The 18,966-nt window shown below is 32.3% G+C and overlaps 2 protein-coding genes and 1 long non-coding RNA gene across 13 annotated transcripts in view; 1 reads left to right on the top strand and 2 right to left on the bottom strand.

The window, feature by feature from the left end:
* LOC126920766 (uncharacterized) overlaps window positions 1-818 on the bottom strand; it is a 123,665-nt gene extending 122,847 nt beyond the window's left edge. For both annotated transcript variants that reach the window (XR_007712085.1, XR_007712086.1), the window contains exon 1: window positions 460-818. This is a non-coding gene — a long non-coding RNA (uncharacterized LOC126920766). The remainder of the gene's footprint in view (window positions 1-459) is intronic.
* A 1,394-nt stretch (window positions 819-2,212) lies between these two features.
* LOC126920760 (apolipoprotein D) lies at window positions 2,213-9,454 on the top strand. The gene is made up of 5 exons (XM_050731513.1): window positions 2,213-2,716; window positions 5,994-6,222; window positions 7,916-8,087; window positions 8,619-8,806; window positions 8,889-9,454. The coding sequence occupies exons 1-4, from the start codon at window positions 2,558-2,560 to the stop codon at window positions 8,776-8,778; spliced, it is 720 nt and encodes a 239-aa protein (XP_050587470.1). The 5' UTR covers window positions 2,213-2,557; the 3' UTR covers window positions 8,779-8,806; window positions 8,889-9,454.
* A 434-nt stretch (window positions 9,455-9,888) lies between these two features.
* LOC126920755 (peripheral plasma membrane protein CASK) overlaps window positions 9,889-18,966 on the bottom strand; it is a 266,952-nt gene continuing 257,874 nt past the window's right edge. For all 10 annotated transcript variants that reach the window (XM_050731496.1, XM_050731494.1, XM_050731498.1 and 7 more), the window contains 5 exons: window positions 15,590-15,709; window positions 14,884-15,000; window positions 14,463-14,570; window positions 14,218-14,393; window positions 9,889-13,368 (listed from right to left, as the gene is read on the bottom strand). In XM_050731496.1, coding sequence (XP_050587453.1) covers window positions 13,189-13,368; window positions 14,218-14,393; window positions 14,463-14,570; window positions 14,884-15,000; window positions 15,590-15,709 — 701 coding nt within the window. In that variant the 3' untranslated portion in view covers window positions 9,889-13,188. The remainder of the gene's footprint in view (window positions 13,369-14,217; window positions 14,394-14,462; window positions 14,571-14,883; window positions 15,001-15,589; window positions 15,710-18,966) is intronic.

The raw sequence follows: 18,966 nt of genomic DNA, 5'->3' as shown, positions 1-18,966 counted from the left end.
CAGATCAGTGTTAATTTATATACGCCCCCCTTAGAATCGTTTTGAAATGACTACGTTACTATTACATTATATGTACGTATACACTTGAATGAAACATTTTACTTTTTGCATAAAAATAATATAAATTATCAATAAAATGTTTGTTCTTAACATAATAAACAAATCATATGTGGTCAGTTTAAACACTATTATCCTATAAGGTTAGGACTATAACCAATCAACAATGAAGTAATTGTCATCGCTTTTGAATTCGAAAAAAATTAGTCATCATAGTAAATGAAAGTTAAGGTTGTTCAAACACTAACAAAAGATTTCGATCACGCTGTGTTATGACTCATAGCTATTCTTTATAGAAAAGAAACCATTTTTGGGACAGAAACATAGATATAGGGGTTTTTCATGTGAACAATTAAATATAATGTATTTAAAAGGATATTTGTAATACTGTGTCATACATACCGTGAATCATGAAGAAAATGACAAATTATTTATTTTGAACACGTTTTCGTACGACGAGATGGCATGTCGAAGTTATTCACAGAACTGTTACTGAATTGTTTATCGACAACGGTTCTTGAATAGTGATCGCGAAGAAGAACATGCGGTATACAACGCATCTAAAGGCGCATATTAATTAAGTGTACATCAATTTAATCGCAGTACATTCATCTCAATGAAAATTAAGAGTATTACGAGTAATGATGCGTTTGATGGATTTAATGGATTCTTTAATTCCGCTTGATGTAATAAATTACAGTTAAGTTACATAATTTCATTAACGTAGTTATATGTTAAAATTAATTTATTATGTAGTTGTTAATATTAAGCCAATTTCATGAACATCAATTATACTATTATATTATATTATGATTTTTTAAAATAAAAGTAAATAATGAAAAATAAATTTAAAATGAAAAATAAACTTCAATTGCATAATTGATGATATTGCTAATGTATGAAAGAAAATCTACATTATGCAAATATAATATTAAATCTGACTAATTAAAATTCTGAACAATCGATACTTTTGTGTTATAAATATTTCATGCACATTATGACTAATATCATTTTCATTTACGGTATTGTCAATATCTTCCGCTATTTTAAATATGAAATTTATTATTTAAAATTCAGGTCTGCTTGATGATTGGATACTGACGTGTTGTTATTCTACTCCTATTATACGGTATCTATACAGGAAACGAGATACGAAGCAAACTTAATTTTTTTATATTTAGCCAAATTGAAATTTATTAATTAAAGGGTTTCAGGATCAAAATAATTATGATTTATAACATCTAAAAGTAAAGTAGGGAAGCATGAACTTCGTTGAAATAGGATATCGATCACGCGAACACCGTTTATATGAATTTTCTCGTTGTAGATTAATGACCTAATCATAAAAGGAAAATGAGATATTACTTGTGCCGCTACAACTTTGGCGTATTATTAGTTTATTTATACGAACTATTGCAATCACGTACAAATTAAATTTCGTTCTTTATCCGACAGCCTTTCAAAGGCAATATTTCATATTGTTATTGATTATTATTATTCTATTGCCCAATACATTTTGCTAAAATAATAGGGTTTTATTGAAAATTTCTTAAATCATGAACAAATGTGTTGATATAAGCGAAATTAATGTATAAGTTTCTTTTCTGCAACAAAACTAAATAATCAAACTTTTCCAACATTTTTTTCAAAATTAACAGCTGTTGAATTCAAATACATAATCCTAGACTCAAGTTTTTCGGATCTAAGTACACATCATTTTACGATGTGCATGATGATGTTGACTAGGCTGCAAAACATAAATTAAAGACCACAAACTTTTGGAACAAATTTTTATAGCAATTCTTCGTATGAAACTGATTTATTGACATACAAAGCGTATCCTATATTCATAATATACTAGTACAATTTAGTATAGAGACGTGGAACATCCTATAGTATAGGGTTATACAAAACAGTGAAGATATGAATCGCTAGATTATCCTCAAATAAGAAACCTAAGAAACAAATGCTTGGTATTCTAGTACCATTCGTATATGGTATTATTCATTCGATTGAATGACTAATTATAACATTCATCGATCGCTCGTTGAGGACATAGAGCTTCGTCGAACATTGTTCGCCGTTACCTTGAACACGAAGCGGTATACGAGCTGTAAAAAGACGGCGAAGATACGAGTCGGATGTAAGAGAGTAAGCGGGACGAGGTGGTCTAACAGTCGATGCCCTTCTTTAGCCGTGACGACGATCACGCCTACGATCAGAAGTCCTGAGCTAAGCTGGCGCCAGTTACGAGGATCGTACGCGCGACGCGCAGAACAAGTTGCCGATTGAAAACGAAAGAGTAGCAAGAATGCAAAGGGAGGAACGTGATAGTGACCACCCCCTCTTCGTTTGTACAGATAGTGGTAGTCATGAGCGCGTCCGCTCTTCATTCTGACCGACTCGGTGGCCTTTAGTCGACCAGGCAAACCTATCGAGCGAAGAAGTAAGAAGACTCTCCGCGTGTGCCAAGCGGATAGAAGCTTGAATGTGACCGAGAATGCAGCCCGGAACGAGACGCGAGAGATTCTATTCGCCGATAATAGTGCTACTGTTGTTCCTATGTTTGATCGACTGTACTGCCGCTACGTGGAAAAGGCGGGAGGACAAGACCAAGTGTCCCAAAGTAAAGGGCATACGAAATTTTGACATATCCGAGGTACGTTTCATGTCACCTTTGATTATCGCTTGTTTGACGAAAATCCTTGGGGCTCCGTGAATGCTGTATTCGTTATTTATGGAGTTATTCGGTGTAATGTACCTATTGTGATTTCTTCTATTTGGAATCTAAATTTCAGATACTTTGATTTATTTAGTATCGTAGAAGATATATGTTGGATTCATCTTAGATTTGTGCTGTATGAAAGATAAATCGATTGGTTCTGTTGATGTTGACCATTTGGTTTCCGAAAAATTAAACAGTAATCGTATACTCTACTGGATGGTAAAATTAAGAAATTTTCAGAGGACCTAATTAATTAATTTGATGCTCGAATGATTCATTTGATTGTAAATCAATGCGAATCGAATTATATGGAAAATAAGCAGAATAACTTTACTAAAGTTCGGTACAAAAGAATTACAATAATCTAAAGACACTTTTAAGTTACACAGATCCAAACACAATTTACAATGAAAATACTTGTACAATATAAAATCTTTAGGAAAGAGACGTTATTAACATCTTGTTAATACAATATCTTCTTTTAATGTGAAGCATTATCAAACATGGTAACTTGGCGATACGTTAATGCTGATAATCAGCCGCTGAATTTTCCCTAATTGCTACATAGAACAGAATCGTTAAACATCGAGTTACACATCTCTCGTTGATGTTCTGATTTCATAAATAGACGATCACGACGGATTGCCGATCAATATGTACTTTGAATATATAATAATAATTGCGGGGGAGCGCAATTGGACCGCGTTTGTTGAATACTCCCGATCGTATACGGACGCGATAACAGGAATTACAATTTCCTCATGATATTGCGGTTCGATTGTAGTTAAAATATTGTAAGAGATGCGTTATGTTTATAACTGATTCGAAATTTTGAAATTTTTCGACGCAGTACGATTTATATAGTAGACAAGGACTTGCGTAAAATATCGCGAATCTTCTTTCAAAGGAAGACTTCGAGCAACTTATTTTTGGAACTTTATGCGTGTTTAAGGGAAGGCTATTTCGGACATATGTACCTTGCGTGCATTTAAAACTACTTCATTTCATTGAACACCTTTGTGTGCTTTCGGATTAAACAGTTTGGCTTTAGAATTTTATTAATATTTACGTTTCTTATTATTACATTTTCACGTATGATTTATGTGATCTACGATCAGTTACTTTATCCATTTCAGTTGTTATTTCACAATACATCTATGTCAATAGGAAATGATAAAATTAAGAGAAAATTCGATCATCGTTTTCTCTTACTCTTTTTTTGCCGCCGAAAATAATATTGAATTTACTTCTCATTATATTGATATTTGTATTATTTAAATCATGCAATTTCATATTCGTAATGAATCTATCTTTAAGACATTAAAATTTTCGTTTCTAAAATTGAATGCTTATTCGATAACCATTAGTAATACATGAGATAATCAGCTTTCCTTTTAAGAGGTTAATCTTGGAATTCTCTATTTAAATAGGCAATGAACTGAATCGGTTAGCTCCATTGATAACACAAAAAATATTGACGCGATATTTATTTTTAGACAATGACATTTTCAAACTCCAGATGTTCATTATTTCATTCCTGTTATCTGTTTGTAATTTGATGGCAGAACTAATTTTATGCATGAGCTGTATTACCCTCGTGTAATTTATAATGAATTATTGTTATTTTATGTTGTTAGTTTTATATTTCACAATTGGATTTAAATTGGATTTCCTTAATCCACATAAATGTTTGTATGTCTATTTACATACGAATTCATATTGTGAATTCTTAAAATCGACGAACAATAACGAAGTATTTATAAAGTTATGGCTCTCAGCTCACGAAAGTATAGTACTTACTGTTCTTCGTGGGTCTTAGACGGAACTGATAACGGGAATAGCTACTATAATCTCTTCACTTCGGGAAGCAACGAGCTATACATGTTACGTGACATTTTCCTTCGTGACTAGTTAACCACAAATAGCATAAGTTTTAAATTTTGAGCTTCAAGCGTTCATTGCCTCGTTAATCTCAATCGTTGTATAATTCAAAATCCTATTTGAGAAAAGAGTGTATTTTAAAACCAGCAAAATTGGAAAGCTTTAATATTTATATAAAAATTCTATAACACTACCGTTACAAGATAATTACGAAAATATCTTACGGTTAATTTTACCATCTTTGAATTGCATCAATCGAGAAAGAAAAGAATTAAGGAAAGAATTAAAAAGAAAAGAAACACTGTGAATGCTCGATGCTAAAAAAAGGATCAACTACGAATGAAATACGAATTTTCCTTCTTTGTTCACGGTGTGTAAATATCGACGTGCAGTTGAAATAATGATAATCAAGACAGAGAGATGGATGGATGTTCTACAGGAGATGAATGCACGGGAGGCAGAAGGGGGACAGTTTTGCATTGCATGCCGAACTAAATGACAGTCCACGGCAACGATTGCACGACCTGCCTCACGTAAACACCGACGAGCCTCTCTGCACCGTTTACACGAGACTGGGATACCGAATTTTCCACTCTCGCATAAATCATCTGTAGAATAGACCATCTATCGCGATCGTCAAAAATATGTACATTATTTTTGACGACACGAAATGCTGCTTCGAAGAATTAAGTATATTCAATTCGAAATAGTGAATATTTTAGAACCAGGAAATCTTTTTCAACCAAAATTTTTTCGCCAAGGTTACATTCACAGTGAAACTACCAAAGTGATTAAAATAATTTATTATTTTTTGTAGAAATTTTTAAAACTTGTGTTCATGCAAATTCTATGTGCAATTTTTTGAAGAATATTTGAAGGCCTTAATAAGAAGTTGTAGAAGTGTTATTCATAGGAAAAATGGTGCTCACATAGACATATTTTTCATAACTTTGTTCAAAATACTAGTAATCTATTATTTTCTAAGCTTTAGGACTTAACATATCATTTATATCACTTCTTCTCCAAAGCCTATATTCATGAAATAACAGAACAACATTTAACGATAAATACACGTCTCCTGTTATCGATAAAATTATGTAAATTCTGATATTTATTTTCACGCTTAATATAATATTTTCGCTTATTAAACGTCCCATGCACTTACGTCGAGAACTTACTTTCTTCTCTGTAGTCCGTTAGAGAGGTTAGCGTTTCGATTAACATTACAGCGCGAATAACAAAACGAGTATTAGACGCGAACAGCTCCATGGATTACCAATGAAGACACGTTCTGTGCTGTACTAATAAAGAAATTAAATTTTTTTTGCAGTTTCTTGGATCGTGGTACATAGTGCAGTATTATGCGAGCTCGGAGGAAGCACTCGCATATAGATGCATGCGAGCCGAATTGTCAATTTCGCCTGAAAGCACAGAGGTTACCATGAATTTCACTTACAGTTTCACCGATGATCCGATTAATGAGCAACTTGTTGGCAACATCACTTGGAAGATTCCTTCTCCAGAATTACCTGCTCATTGGGTACACGCTGAATATCCGTGTAAGTATCAAGAACTTGCGTAAATATTTAATGAAATCTTTTAACGAATCTAATGAATTGCTCTGATTGTAGTGAATTTATGATACATTAATAATCGAATGGATTTAAAGCAATGACTTTAGTAATTATTAGTGTACTAATTATTTAGTACGAGGAATTTTAATTAAGCATTTAAAGTATTCTTTGGTTTCCTATCAACAATCAGTGTCAGTCGATAATTGCCATTTCACTATGCTAAAATAGACAATCAATACAATGATTTTCTAATTTCATTTGGAAACAATACTTCATTTATTTGAATTAAATTAATGAAATATATAGTAGAATAAAATTAAGCGTTATATTCCGTTGGAAATGGTGTTAAATATTTCAAATATTAAATGTTTCAAGGATTCGTTAACGTTCTGACACAAAAAGCGATGTTGATAACCTCATAGAAGCAGAGTTCTAATTATTATTTCGTAGATAGATTTAGTTTCCAGAGGAAAAACGGTAGTATTATTATCTTTCACCAAAAAAAAGGATATATCTCAACCAGATAGGTTACTTTTCTGAAAGATAAGAAATCAACTTCGCTCATTCAGATATTATATAGAGGAACAGTTGAAAAGTAAGAATTGTTTACAGACAAATTTTTATTAATATTCATTTTCGATGAAAGATTACCATTAAATTATAGGTTATAATTATATACAATTATAGATATTTCTTTAATTTTAAGTATTGTAAAGAGAACGATTTGTATTTTAAACAACGGAAGCACTAATTTTAGCACTGACGAAGTGTGTTTTGTGAGAAAGATATGCTTGACAACCGGAAGCTACAGATATCTTCATAAATTATTTTAATGCTATGTACCAATATAACTTCTGATTTTTACTTCGACCATACGTTATACTTATCTAGCTCACAATCGCTACTATTCACGAGAAGCGTAGGTCACCCACTTTTCCCCCTTTTCTGTTCTCTACAGACATACAGCTCTTCGTTTCCTATTCAATCGATTTAGTAGGTATCATGTTTGATTATCTTCTAAAAATATTTTGTATAATAGAGGTTCGCGATACTTGAATGTTCCTTTTTGTATTAGGAATACGAATCTCAAGCAATATTTGTACCAAACACGAATTAGGCTACTGATTTCACTAATGATAAGTGAAGACTGTGGAAAGTCTATATTACTCGTGAATAAAGCTTCAGAATGTTAATAAATGTAAGTCAAGAAATTTGACTTTAGTAATAATTGTTTTGTCCGATTTTACTTATTACGACAATATATGATAAGAGAAGCAAAAATTGATCTCATACATTTGTTCCATTCATTCGCTTACGTCGATATTTTATACCTGATACATAGTATAGATACATTCGAGTATATGATACAATAAATATCATGTATGTATTACAGTAAGTTCTTTCGTATTTGTTTCAAACATTCACTAAAAAATGAATGAAGAAGGGTTATAGATTTACCCATACAAAGGTAATTTTGAAGACTTTGAAAAAGAAAATACCAAACAAAATTATTTTCGATTGGTTCACCAATAATAAAATAATCTAAGGTGATACATTGTATGAGTCATCCTATAGATACACATATTGCCAAATAGCAATACCATGTAATTTATGAATTAACTTAACTCTTGAACAACATCCAAAGTTCTGAATTCTCATTCCTATTCGTATTTTGTAGATGAGGGCGTGTACAATACATACGTACTTGATTCGGACTACAAATCGTGGGCATTACTAATGCATTGCGCGGAACAGAGCAAAAGTCCCCGATATTTATCGAGCTTCATTATGAGTCGAGAGCCAAGTCTTGGAGCTAACGTTATTTCTTATCTTCGCGAGAAATTGCCCAGGTGAGTAACGACATGGTTTTATTTCTCTTGGACACGGATAACTAATGACTGAGCCTATGTGAGGATTTAATTAATACGGTGGATATCTAACACCGCAGACTCATGAAATATTTATCCCACTAGAATCCAGGCTCTTCCAGGTGCACGACAGTTTGGAAGAGACTGGAAAGTTTATTCGATTGTTTTATTAAACGTATTTATTTATGAAGTAATTACATATGTGTATGTCTATGATATAGAATACTTTAGACTTAGCTTTTAGATCATTTAGCTTATGGTTTCTTGGAATACTTGTCACTGATACAAGTAGACTTGAATACACAACTGTGCATTGAAAAATCGAATAAAATCAATATCGTTAAATTTTGTTATAAAATAATCTTTTATTCTATCATCGGTTGTTTCATGTTAGATTTGAGATTGAATTAGATTTGAATCATAACTGTACAAAGTAACACTCAATAAATTTTGTCGAAGGAAAGTCTTTTAAAGTATCATCAAATTAATTTTTTTATACGTTTTTTTACAAAGGTATGATATCGATCTGGAGTACATGTTTGCTATGGACCAGAATCAGTGTAACAAGACAGAAACTTCCGGAATGGACCTGCTTCTCCCACCTTCGATAATACTTAAAAGAAATAACATGACACGGAAACATCCACTGAAAAGGAAGCATCGACGTATTTGAATTTAACATAGAATTGTTGTTTAAATAGGTAGGATATTATAATACGGTTAGTAGCGTAAATATGATGCATTAAGAATATCATTTTAGTCCAAACGTCGTTTAAATTACAGCAATGAAAAGATGACTAAGAAAGAGGAACAGCTCCTCCTTTAAAGATGAAAAATAGATACGGCTAAAGTTCCCCTGGAACTGTGAATAATTATGTAAAAATTTAGTACAGTAAACTTTCTTTGCGGATGCTCATGATATTAAATAAATTAAAATATTAAAATATTAGATATGCGTATTTTTAAACGCGAAGCAGTTCATAATAAGTAAATAATAAATATAGATAGACTTGCGATTAAATTATGTGATCAGTCTAGGTACTTAAAACTCTAACGAACTTCTGCGTTGTTATTGAAGCACGCCACATCATAAAGCATGTAGTATATATTTCATAAATTTTCGAGAAAAGTGATTAAAAACGTGAAATTATGAATTAGTAATTTTATGCTCGGATATTAATTGTCGATTTAACATTTTGATAATTGCAAATTATACTTTCATGCTGCCACTTCTATTGAAGTAATATATTAATATATTGTGTGATTGCAGAGAACAATTGTATATAATGTTATAAAAAATATGTACATTTGTAGTTAATAAGAATATTTAATACAACGTTTAAAAGAAATAGTTTATATTTTCTACATTATAAAACAAACAATAATTTTTACTTGAGGCTTAATAATATTTAAAAACAGATGATTCTATTTCAATAGGTTTTATATTTTATTTTTTTTATTACCTTTGTTAATATTTTATATAATAATAAATATATAATAAATTATGTCATATTAACATTTCCTAGGATTAAAATCGATCTACCCAAAATTGATTCGTCGTTATTAACTCTTCATTATTTAATTATAAAAGAATCTGGTTAAGGATAGGATCGGAATTACTAAAGTGGTTATACAAATATTAAATATACCAAAAAAAATTGGAGTTTCAACATAAAAAAGATTGGATATACATTATGATGAAATTCCATGCATTATACGTATAATTATATTTCACGTATAATTAACAGATCAACAAGGAAGGCGATTAAGCAAAAGCTACGTAGACACTTTGGGCTAGTTTTATTAATTCAATTAACAACGTGTTATAATACTCTTCGTCTCTTTCTCTTACTTATAATTACATAATTGTAATGAACTGTTATTGTTTTCTTTAGACCCGTCATCTTTCAACATCTTAGCGTAACTCATCCAAAGTCGCGGACACACACTTGCAGGAGCACGTAGGATCATTATGATCATCATCATTATCATCGTCATCATCACCATCACTACCATCATTACCATTAGAATCGTTATCGTAACAGTCGTCGTCATATAATCACCCAGCGCACCTAGTACTTAATTTTACTGGATATGGCAGCTACAACTTATAAGAAATATTACAAAATCACTGAAGATTCGTTCTTCTTGCGTTTCGACAGTTTCTCATTCACACATAAACGATCATACCGACACGAGCTTTCCTTGAAGTTTCACGCGACATTTCCTTTTTATTTTTCATCTTTTTCAACGATTTCAGACTTGTCTTCGTGTATTTGGTGGACTTGCTGCTCGAAGAAATGATATTTCTCCGCAAAGTATAGATAGAACAGTAGAACGTGCATCGGTCTTCCTTTCTCTTTTTTTTCTTTTTTATATAACTTCATTATCGAAGTATCGCGTTTAATAAAGGATAATTACACGCTCGATGACTAATATCGTGTGTTGAATAGGAAGAATGTAGTAAAACCTAGTAGTATGTGTACGCATGTTGTACGTGTTTGCAATTGTTATGTATACGTGTACTTACGTATGTTTTTTTATATTTTAGTATGCATGTACATATGTGCTGTTGCGTGTATTATGTGTGCGTATGTTTCTCTCGAGATCTTTATAAATAGTTGAGCTGTAATTGAACAAATTCTGAACAAAGCCGCGTGAGGGTCGATCACAACGCAGATCGCGAATGCAAGAAATTCACACCATACCCGTACGTACACGCATTCACTCCTTCGCTCTACGGGCTGTATATGCAAATTTCCTATTAATCTTCCAGTAATTTAGTATTAATTAGTTACACAATTAATTTATTTAATCGCTTTTAATTAATTAACTAGTCGTTAAATCTGTTTCTCGTGAATCCGCGTTACTTGTCCGTGTACGTATCTGTATTTTATGTCCATGTGTAATTCTGTATATAATATATATATTATATATTATATGTATTATAATATATATATATATACACATATATATATATTATATACATAAATATGTATATATATTACGTGTACATGTTTGCATTATGTGTATGTAACGTCGCGTTATGTTCATATAAGCGTCTACGTGTATGCACGTGTCACTGTGTGTGTACGTGTTCTAGACTTTTGTATTTTTTATCATTATACAACGTATTTTTTTTCATTTTTCTTTAATGCGAAACGGTGTTTAGTATTATTTCATATAGTTTGGTAGACTATCTATTTACTTGAGTTTACGTGTTATAAATATCGTATAGTAAACCGCGTTCAGTTACTTCGTCATTCGATTATGCGCTTTGTACGAGGGTGCAATGCGAACCGAGTGATATTACATTTGAGATGTGTGTACATTGTACATGTGTATCGTATATCCAACGTAATCCTGTGGAAGTAGTTTTGCTGAGATCAACGCCGGTTCTAAGACGTTCGTTCGATACGCGTCACTCGAACCAAAAGCAACACCGATAGATAGCGTTAAATAGATCTTGTAGATCGATATTCGGGTAAATGTTTTCTGACATCTTTGCTTGAGAAGAACGAGAAAAAGAAAATATATGATGACGATGAAGAAATGTACGCGATTCGACGTCCTAGATTCGGCGAAAAATCAAAACGCAGCACAGGAAAGTTTCAGGAACTGTACTAAAACGCTCGAGTCAGGAGAGAAGGAAACAAAACGATACGGTTAAAGAATAGCGCTCGCGCATATACACGTACGAAGGTTCATCGCGAGTCTCACGACAACGGATGAACTTTGTGTTAGATGTTAGAAGTACTAGACGAAATCGGCGAAGTTTCTCTACTGCTTAAAGTTACAGGTAAACGACTAACTGTCGATAGTCCGGTTTTCCTTCAAACTTGAACAGACAAAGATTGAATATTACGGTGGGATATCGGTGGCGGACTATCGGACAGCGCGGTCCTAGTTTTTTTTTTTTTTATTTCACTTTGTGTAAGTAGTTATAAGAGAGTACGATAAGAGGCAATTACAGGTTACGGATAGTCGATTGACAGATTTTTTTTTCAAAGAACGGTACAAGCGTGTCCACTCGGTCAACATTCACGAACAGTTCGAACGACCGTTCCCCATTTTGATCCTCTTCGATAGAATGTAATCTTCGAAGAGCAAAACAGTCTTGCTGAATCTTCGATTCTATCTGGTAATACTCGCGTCGTTTACCATTTTCTGCATCGCTATCGTACAGACCGTACCAGACTAACGAAAACTATATGTATAGCGATAAATTCGTGTAACGCGCGTTAAACGTGGCGCGAGGAATGTCTGGAGAGAAAATGCAAGAAACAAGATCACGGAACGAAGAGACAGGCGAAGAGGAAATGAATAGAGTGAGAGTGAGAATGAGTGAGAGAGAGAGAGAGAGAGAGAGAGAGAGAAGTGAAAACGCGCGAGGAGAGAAAGAGAGAAAACTGCACGATTAAAATAATCGTGAGGAAATTAATATCGTTCGTTTACATGACGACTCGTTGAATTGATCCATTAACCGAGACGATATATATCGAAGGATACGTGAAAAATCGTATTGCTTATATTTATCGAGGAAGTAATAATTACAGTCCTATGGAACTTATATATCGAAAAATGGAAACGTATGTTCTCTCTGCTTTTTTGATTGTCGTATTCTGCGCCTCGCGATAACGTCAACAGTTTCGTCTCTTCGCCTCTACCCGCGGATTACAACGATAACGACGATTCAATAATAATTATAGAATAATTCAATTAGTAATGAAAAAAGTCAATGAACACACGGCCAAAGTCACGCATTCCAGTCGATATCGTGCTGTGGATCGATCGAAGAATTGACGGTAAATTCGTTCGTTCGATTGGTCCGACGTATTTATACGCGGCTTGTCTTGCTTTACGAATCGGCTATTTGCGATTTATCATCATTATCACATTACGATAATTCCCCACGAACACCGCGAATTCTTACAGGCGTACGACGTTGAGAATATTTGTCGTTGGCCGCAGTAAAACGATCGCAAACGGACCGGTCGTTCGGTGGATCGCGATTCGATGATCACTGTTTCACATTCGATGAGCCATTACAGTTAGTGATCTGACGAATTGGCGAGGTTCGCTGTCAGTAGACCCAGGACACAGGTACCCATTGCGGTGTCGTATGAACCCGCTCGATGGCTGCCTCTAATTGTGCGATCGTCTCATCGATCTCGTTGTTGACGATGGTCAGGTCGAAAAAGTGACCGTACGCTTGCTTCAGTGAATCCGATTCTTTCGCCAGTCTTTCCAGACTTCCGTCGCACTGAAACACGTATTAAAAATTGCTTCAACATTTCCAAACATGGAAAAGTACGTTGAGGATTTATTACAATAGAACGAGTCAAGGAAATTAACTTTATAGAAGAGATGATACAGGGTATTCACATTGTTAGTTCTCGGTGTTCTTTTTGCAAGCGTTTTGTAAAGAAAATAGAAGAGGGCAAAGTTTCCCTCTTTTTGTGATTTTTCACATTTGCTACGATTTACGAGTAATGATGAAACCATTAATGCTTTAACTTATCATTTATAATAAATGGCATTCATGAATGCATTTTACTAGAATATTGTATATTTGTTATGTTTTTGGTAATACTAATATTCATGTAATGGTGATATTAACTTTATTGTGTAGCTTCCATTTTGCTGAAAAGTATACACATTATAAAGTCAAGAATCATCTTACCTACATCAGGATTTAATATCAATTTTCAAAGAACATAAATTAAAAATTATTCTTCTTGAAGCTATTGTTCACTGTCAACTATTTTTCACGTCCCTAACACAAACTACATTTTCGGTCTACATAATACAAATGTCTTAATGAATTTTAAATATTTTATTTCTTATTGCTCCTGTAATTTAATACACTCGTGTCACTTTTTTCCATTACTTTTGTGCAATTCATATATTTTGAATTATTTACTTCTACTATATATATTTACTTAACTACCCACGCAATTCTCGATCCTAGTGAATTCAATTAAACGCAAGCGTTCAAGTTTCGTAATCTCGTCAACGGGCAATTAATTGCTCAATTAGTTGATAGTTAAGCTCGCGACGGTAGTTAGCTCGATTCCCTCAGGAAGATATTAACGATCAATATTCTACTTACATCAGGCATATTTGGGAATACCGGAGCTGCGATGAAAACTACATAAGGTGCGAACTCCGCCGTACGCAACACTTTCAAGGCTTGAGGCTCGACGTCCAATATCGCCACCTTGCCTTCTTCGTGTATTTTGCGGATCGTTTCGAGTTTCGTTCCATACATAGCGTTTTCGTGCGTACCTATGGAAAGATTTAAGTTAGAAAATTCTTTATGTAAAATGTAAAAGGACTTGACAATGATTTATTTACCATATTCGAGGTATTCATTGGCAGCGATGTCAGCCATCATTTCATCGTGCGATATGAAATAATAATTGCGACCGTTCTCTTCGTCGTTCCGTGGAGGCCTCGTTGTATCTAAAAAATCGGGCAATTTTGATTTTAATTCACTATTTTTTTAGTAGATGTGTTTTGATCTACGTTTGTAAATTGACTTTTAGCATTGGATTTTGTTAATGAATTGGAACATGAAATTTTGTAGTTGGTAAATTGCGAACACGAAACATTTCGTGTTTGGAATGTTTAACAATGGTGTTATAAAGTAATAAAACTACAAGTGTCCATTAGTTCCACATAAGAAATGTTTGTATATAAATTTGATGGTATTAGAATATTTAATATTGGATATTTTTAAGAAATGTAAGTTGAAACGAAAATTTTGTATACTTACGTGGAATAGGATAGGCATATTTGTCAGGATGCTTCGCGATAATGGTATTTTTTATCTGACGACGACCGACACCATGTGCTCCGAGTAACACTAACGTTTTCCGTTGGAATGCAGGATCTGAAAAAAATTATCAGAAACATTAATAAGAAATGCTTAAAGAAATATTTAAATATTTAAGTTGATTATTTAAAAACACAAGATACATCTTCATTCATTTCTCCCATAGAAAACTACGTTTTAGTTAAATAAAATGTTTATCTTTTATTTTTTAAGATAAACACAAAAACATAAATTAATTTTAAAAGATTGTAGTATTCAAGTTATTTTCACGTGTATCCTTTAAGTGATTCTCTTCTCTACTGGTTATCGCTCTCTACTCAATTTTAATACAAATGTTCATTCAATTTCCAACTTCGTAACTCCACTTGTAACTTGTAACCCAATTACCCGAATCATTCATTCTAACGCACATACAGAAGTTCGTAACCAAATGATATTAATTTCCACTAGTAAATTTTTATTGTTGAATAGTTTAAAAGATCCTTTTATCACATACTGTTTTATTTTTAAGATTTATTAATCCTAAGCGAATTTTAATCTTAAAAAATTTAATTACATTGAAAATCAATAAAGGTCTTAATTAAGACTAAAATTAAGATTAAGATATAATCTATACAGAAGAATAAATTGTCACACGGATACTTACAAGGAAGCTTAACGACCTCTTCGTAGGTGACCAGATCCAGCTGATCAAAGACTGCGTTGTGTTTCGCGAGATACTTATCCTTGTACTGCTTCTTTTTCCGGCCAAATATTGAGCAATTCACTGGAAATGCAAAAAATTGATTAGTCGAACAGTTGAAGTAAATATCACTTCACAGAACCACTTGAAATCGTATATCCTGTAAAAGAATTACTTCTGACTCCTGTATGTTAAATCAATAATCAATTCTTTATAGAGATCGAGGATTTTGCGTTATTATTAAAGAGCGTAACTAATAGAAGAATATATTTGAACTTATTAAGTTCGTATCTCTTATTCATCAACAGCAATACGTGGATCAATTTGTAAACAAGACGATTTTCATTTCCGCGAACTGAGATAAAAATAAAATGAAAATTTATTCTTGGAAAAAAGAAAGGAATTATTGACTTCGTTAAATGGAAAGAGAATTGGTCTTTCAATAAATTGAATAAATTCGTTGGATAGTTAAAGAAATTGATTATTTCAACATACAAGATCGCTATGAGATTGATTCAATCCAAATAATTATCTAGCGCTGAAGTTCTTTTCTGTGCAGGCTATTTCATAACATGAAAGTACTTTTATATCATAAAGTCGCAGAAAGAGATTAACCAGAGATTGCTCTTTCTGCATTTTTAATTTATTAAATTCAAACCCAATGCTTCAAACAATTTAGTTTAATTCGAATAATTGTTTCAGAACACGAGTTTATTATAGATTGCACGATATGTCAAGTATGTCTATGGGATGTTTAAATATTGATAAATTTGTTTTAAATAGGTACACATTGATCATACGTTGCAAATAATAATTTGTTGGTAGGAAAATTAACGGGAATTATATGATGCAAATAATTAATTAGTCCGTTTAACACTTCTTGACTTTTTGACATCAATTCCTAGCTTTAGTATTCCAAATTACAATAATTTCCAACGTGTAAATCATTCCACAATTAACTCAATATTCAAACTAATAATTCTTCTTTTCATTATTTTATTATTACTATATATTAAAGTTATATCGAACAAGTTAGTTAAAGCTTCCTTATATTTGAATATAAAATTCCGACGTTTCGTGGCAATTTACGTCTCATATTAAAAAACAACCTGCATACAACGAGAAAAACAGTCCCAGCGGGTAATACAATACATGATCAACGATAGAAAATTACTTCGTTTCAAGATGAAAATAAATAAATATAGAAGAATAACTCATTATCAACTGCTATGCCATTCATAAACGTATGTACGTTCCTTGAAATTCGTTCATAGTGTAACGTGTAGGCTGTAATCGAAACACGCAGCAAAGTCTATTATCGCTAATTAGCATTCTCCTGGAATGCCCGAATGAGCATTTTACGCGCAATAGAAGTGAAGAACTACTTCAGTAAATGTCAATCACTGTGTAAGCATATTCTCTCTAATGGTAAAGAGATTTCATTCAATCAGCCAGTTTTACATAGAAGCCATAACCATAAAGGAGGGCGTGGGATTCCCACTGAGATGGGTGTTCCAGCAGGTCACAAGATGAAAGTTTAAGGGCATATCCTCGAGTGGTTTCTCTGTGTATATGTGTGTATGTATGTGTGAGATCTTTGAGAATCGGTGTCACGATCAGAGCATGATTATGACGAGTTTGAACGATTTTAGAAATGATAGATCATTTATGGGCAATTGAAATTGTAATAATTTAGTAATAGTATTTGGATACTATTAGTCACTTCCTCTTCGGGTTGGAATGTTGGAAATACAATGAAGTGCGAATATAATAATACTTTTCTTTAGTACTTAATCCGAAATATAAATTAATACGGATTATACGAATAATTTTGAGAAGTTAAGAGAGGGTTATTTCAAAAAGGTGGATCACAAATTTAAAGATGTAAAATAAAAAAAAGTACAAATATTCAAGTCATATTCAAAAAATACAATTCATACAAATATATGTCGATAAATGAATAATAGCAGCAAGAATAGATAATGTCAAAATAGATATTTGTAGTCTCTTCTATAAGATTCGATACATGATATAAACAGATCTCGTCACAGATTGCCAAATTCATTCAAAAAGATTTTTCGATTATATTACTATAATATTATAATATATTCGTGTGTATGATATATGTATATACTGCATAATATATGCTACGCATTATAATACGCATTATAAAACGCATTGAAACATTTGTTTATATGAATCCTTTCTCTCGCTTCAACGCATAGAACTTCTATATAAGCTTGTCCAATCTTTTCGAAACACTCTATATATCATCTTGTTATGTTTTTTTCTGTCAACTGTGTCATTTTATTACAGTGATATAAAATTATTATAAGTAATTTACACTCTATAATCGTTCTCACGAGAGAAATAAATTCAATAGATAGTAACGTTGAAAATGAAGGTTGAATTATGTTCGTTCAAAATCTCAACATAATAATGCTGCGACGATGTGCTTGCGAGTGGTGTCGTGCGAAACAAGCGTAAGTGCGTGAAACGTTTAGCGAAAGCATGCATCGAAGCACGCCATGTGAAAGCATGTTCTGTATTACGTAGAGTAACTCGCTGTACAGAGTATAATACTAAAGTAAAATAACAAGATAGAAAAGGATCTACTAGTTTGTGAAAACTCCATGGAATAAAGTGTTCTTATTACCCTATATAATGTAATCCAATGTAGTAACTTCAATTAATAATATTATTTGCCTTCTGTTATGTATATTACAACACACAGAACATTTAAATAATATTTCCAATGAACACTTGTTTCTTTTTATAAAGAATTTTCATAGAAAATTTTATGTTCTATATGTTGTATCAATTACAAACTATTTCTTACAAAAACTATAAGTTGTAGCGTATACATATGAATGATAAAAGATTATAAGATAGGAGAATTGTAAATTGCTACATACTTAAATTATAATAGAATTTTCAGAATTATTGCTTTAAAGTTTGATTTTATAATAATTGCTTTAAGTTAAGATCGAAACTGACATCAAGACTGTCTGTTAATAATAGTAATTTTCTGATCCAATTTAATTTAGCATTTCAAAGTTATATAGATCCTAGATTATATATTGCATTAACAATAACAAAAAGTCTCAAATTTTTAACTGCATATTAAGTACCAGATGTATCAGAGTTAAAATTGTACAAGATTTGAAAACTTAAAAAAAAGAGTACGTACAATGTTAATCAAATAGGAGGTGATGATGTAGGGGATGATGAAAGGACATTTTTTGGAGGGAATAAATATATATCCATTTTCATTCAATTTTTTAATAATAAAACTTTAGAGTTTGTGAGCCTTTACTGACGAATCATAAGTTATTCTCATA

The sequence above is a fragment of the Bombus affinis genome, chromosome 9 (genome assembly GCF_024516045.1).
Source record: "Bombus affinis isolate iyBomAffi1 chromosome 9, iyBomAffi1.2, whole genome shotgun sequence".
Lineage (NCBI taxonomy): Eukaryota > Metazoa > Arthropoda > Insecta > Hymenoptera > Apidae > Bombus > Bombus affinis.
The sequence above is the reverse complement of the archived record's forward strand: the minus strand, read 5'-3'. Positions and strand labels throughout refer to the sequence as shown.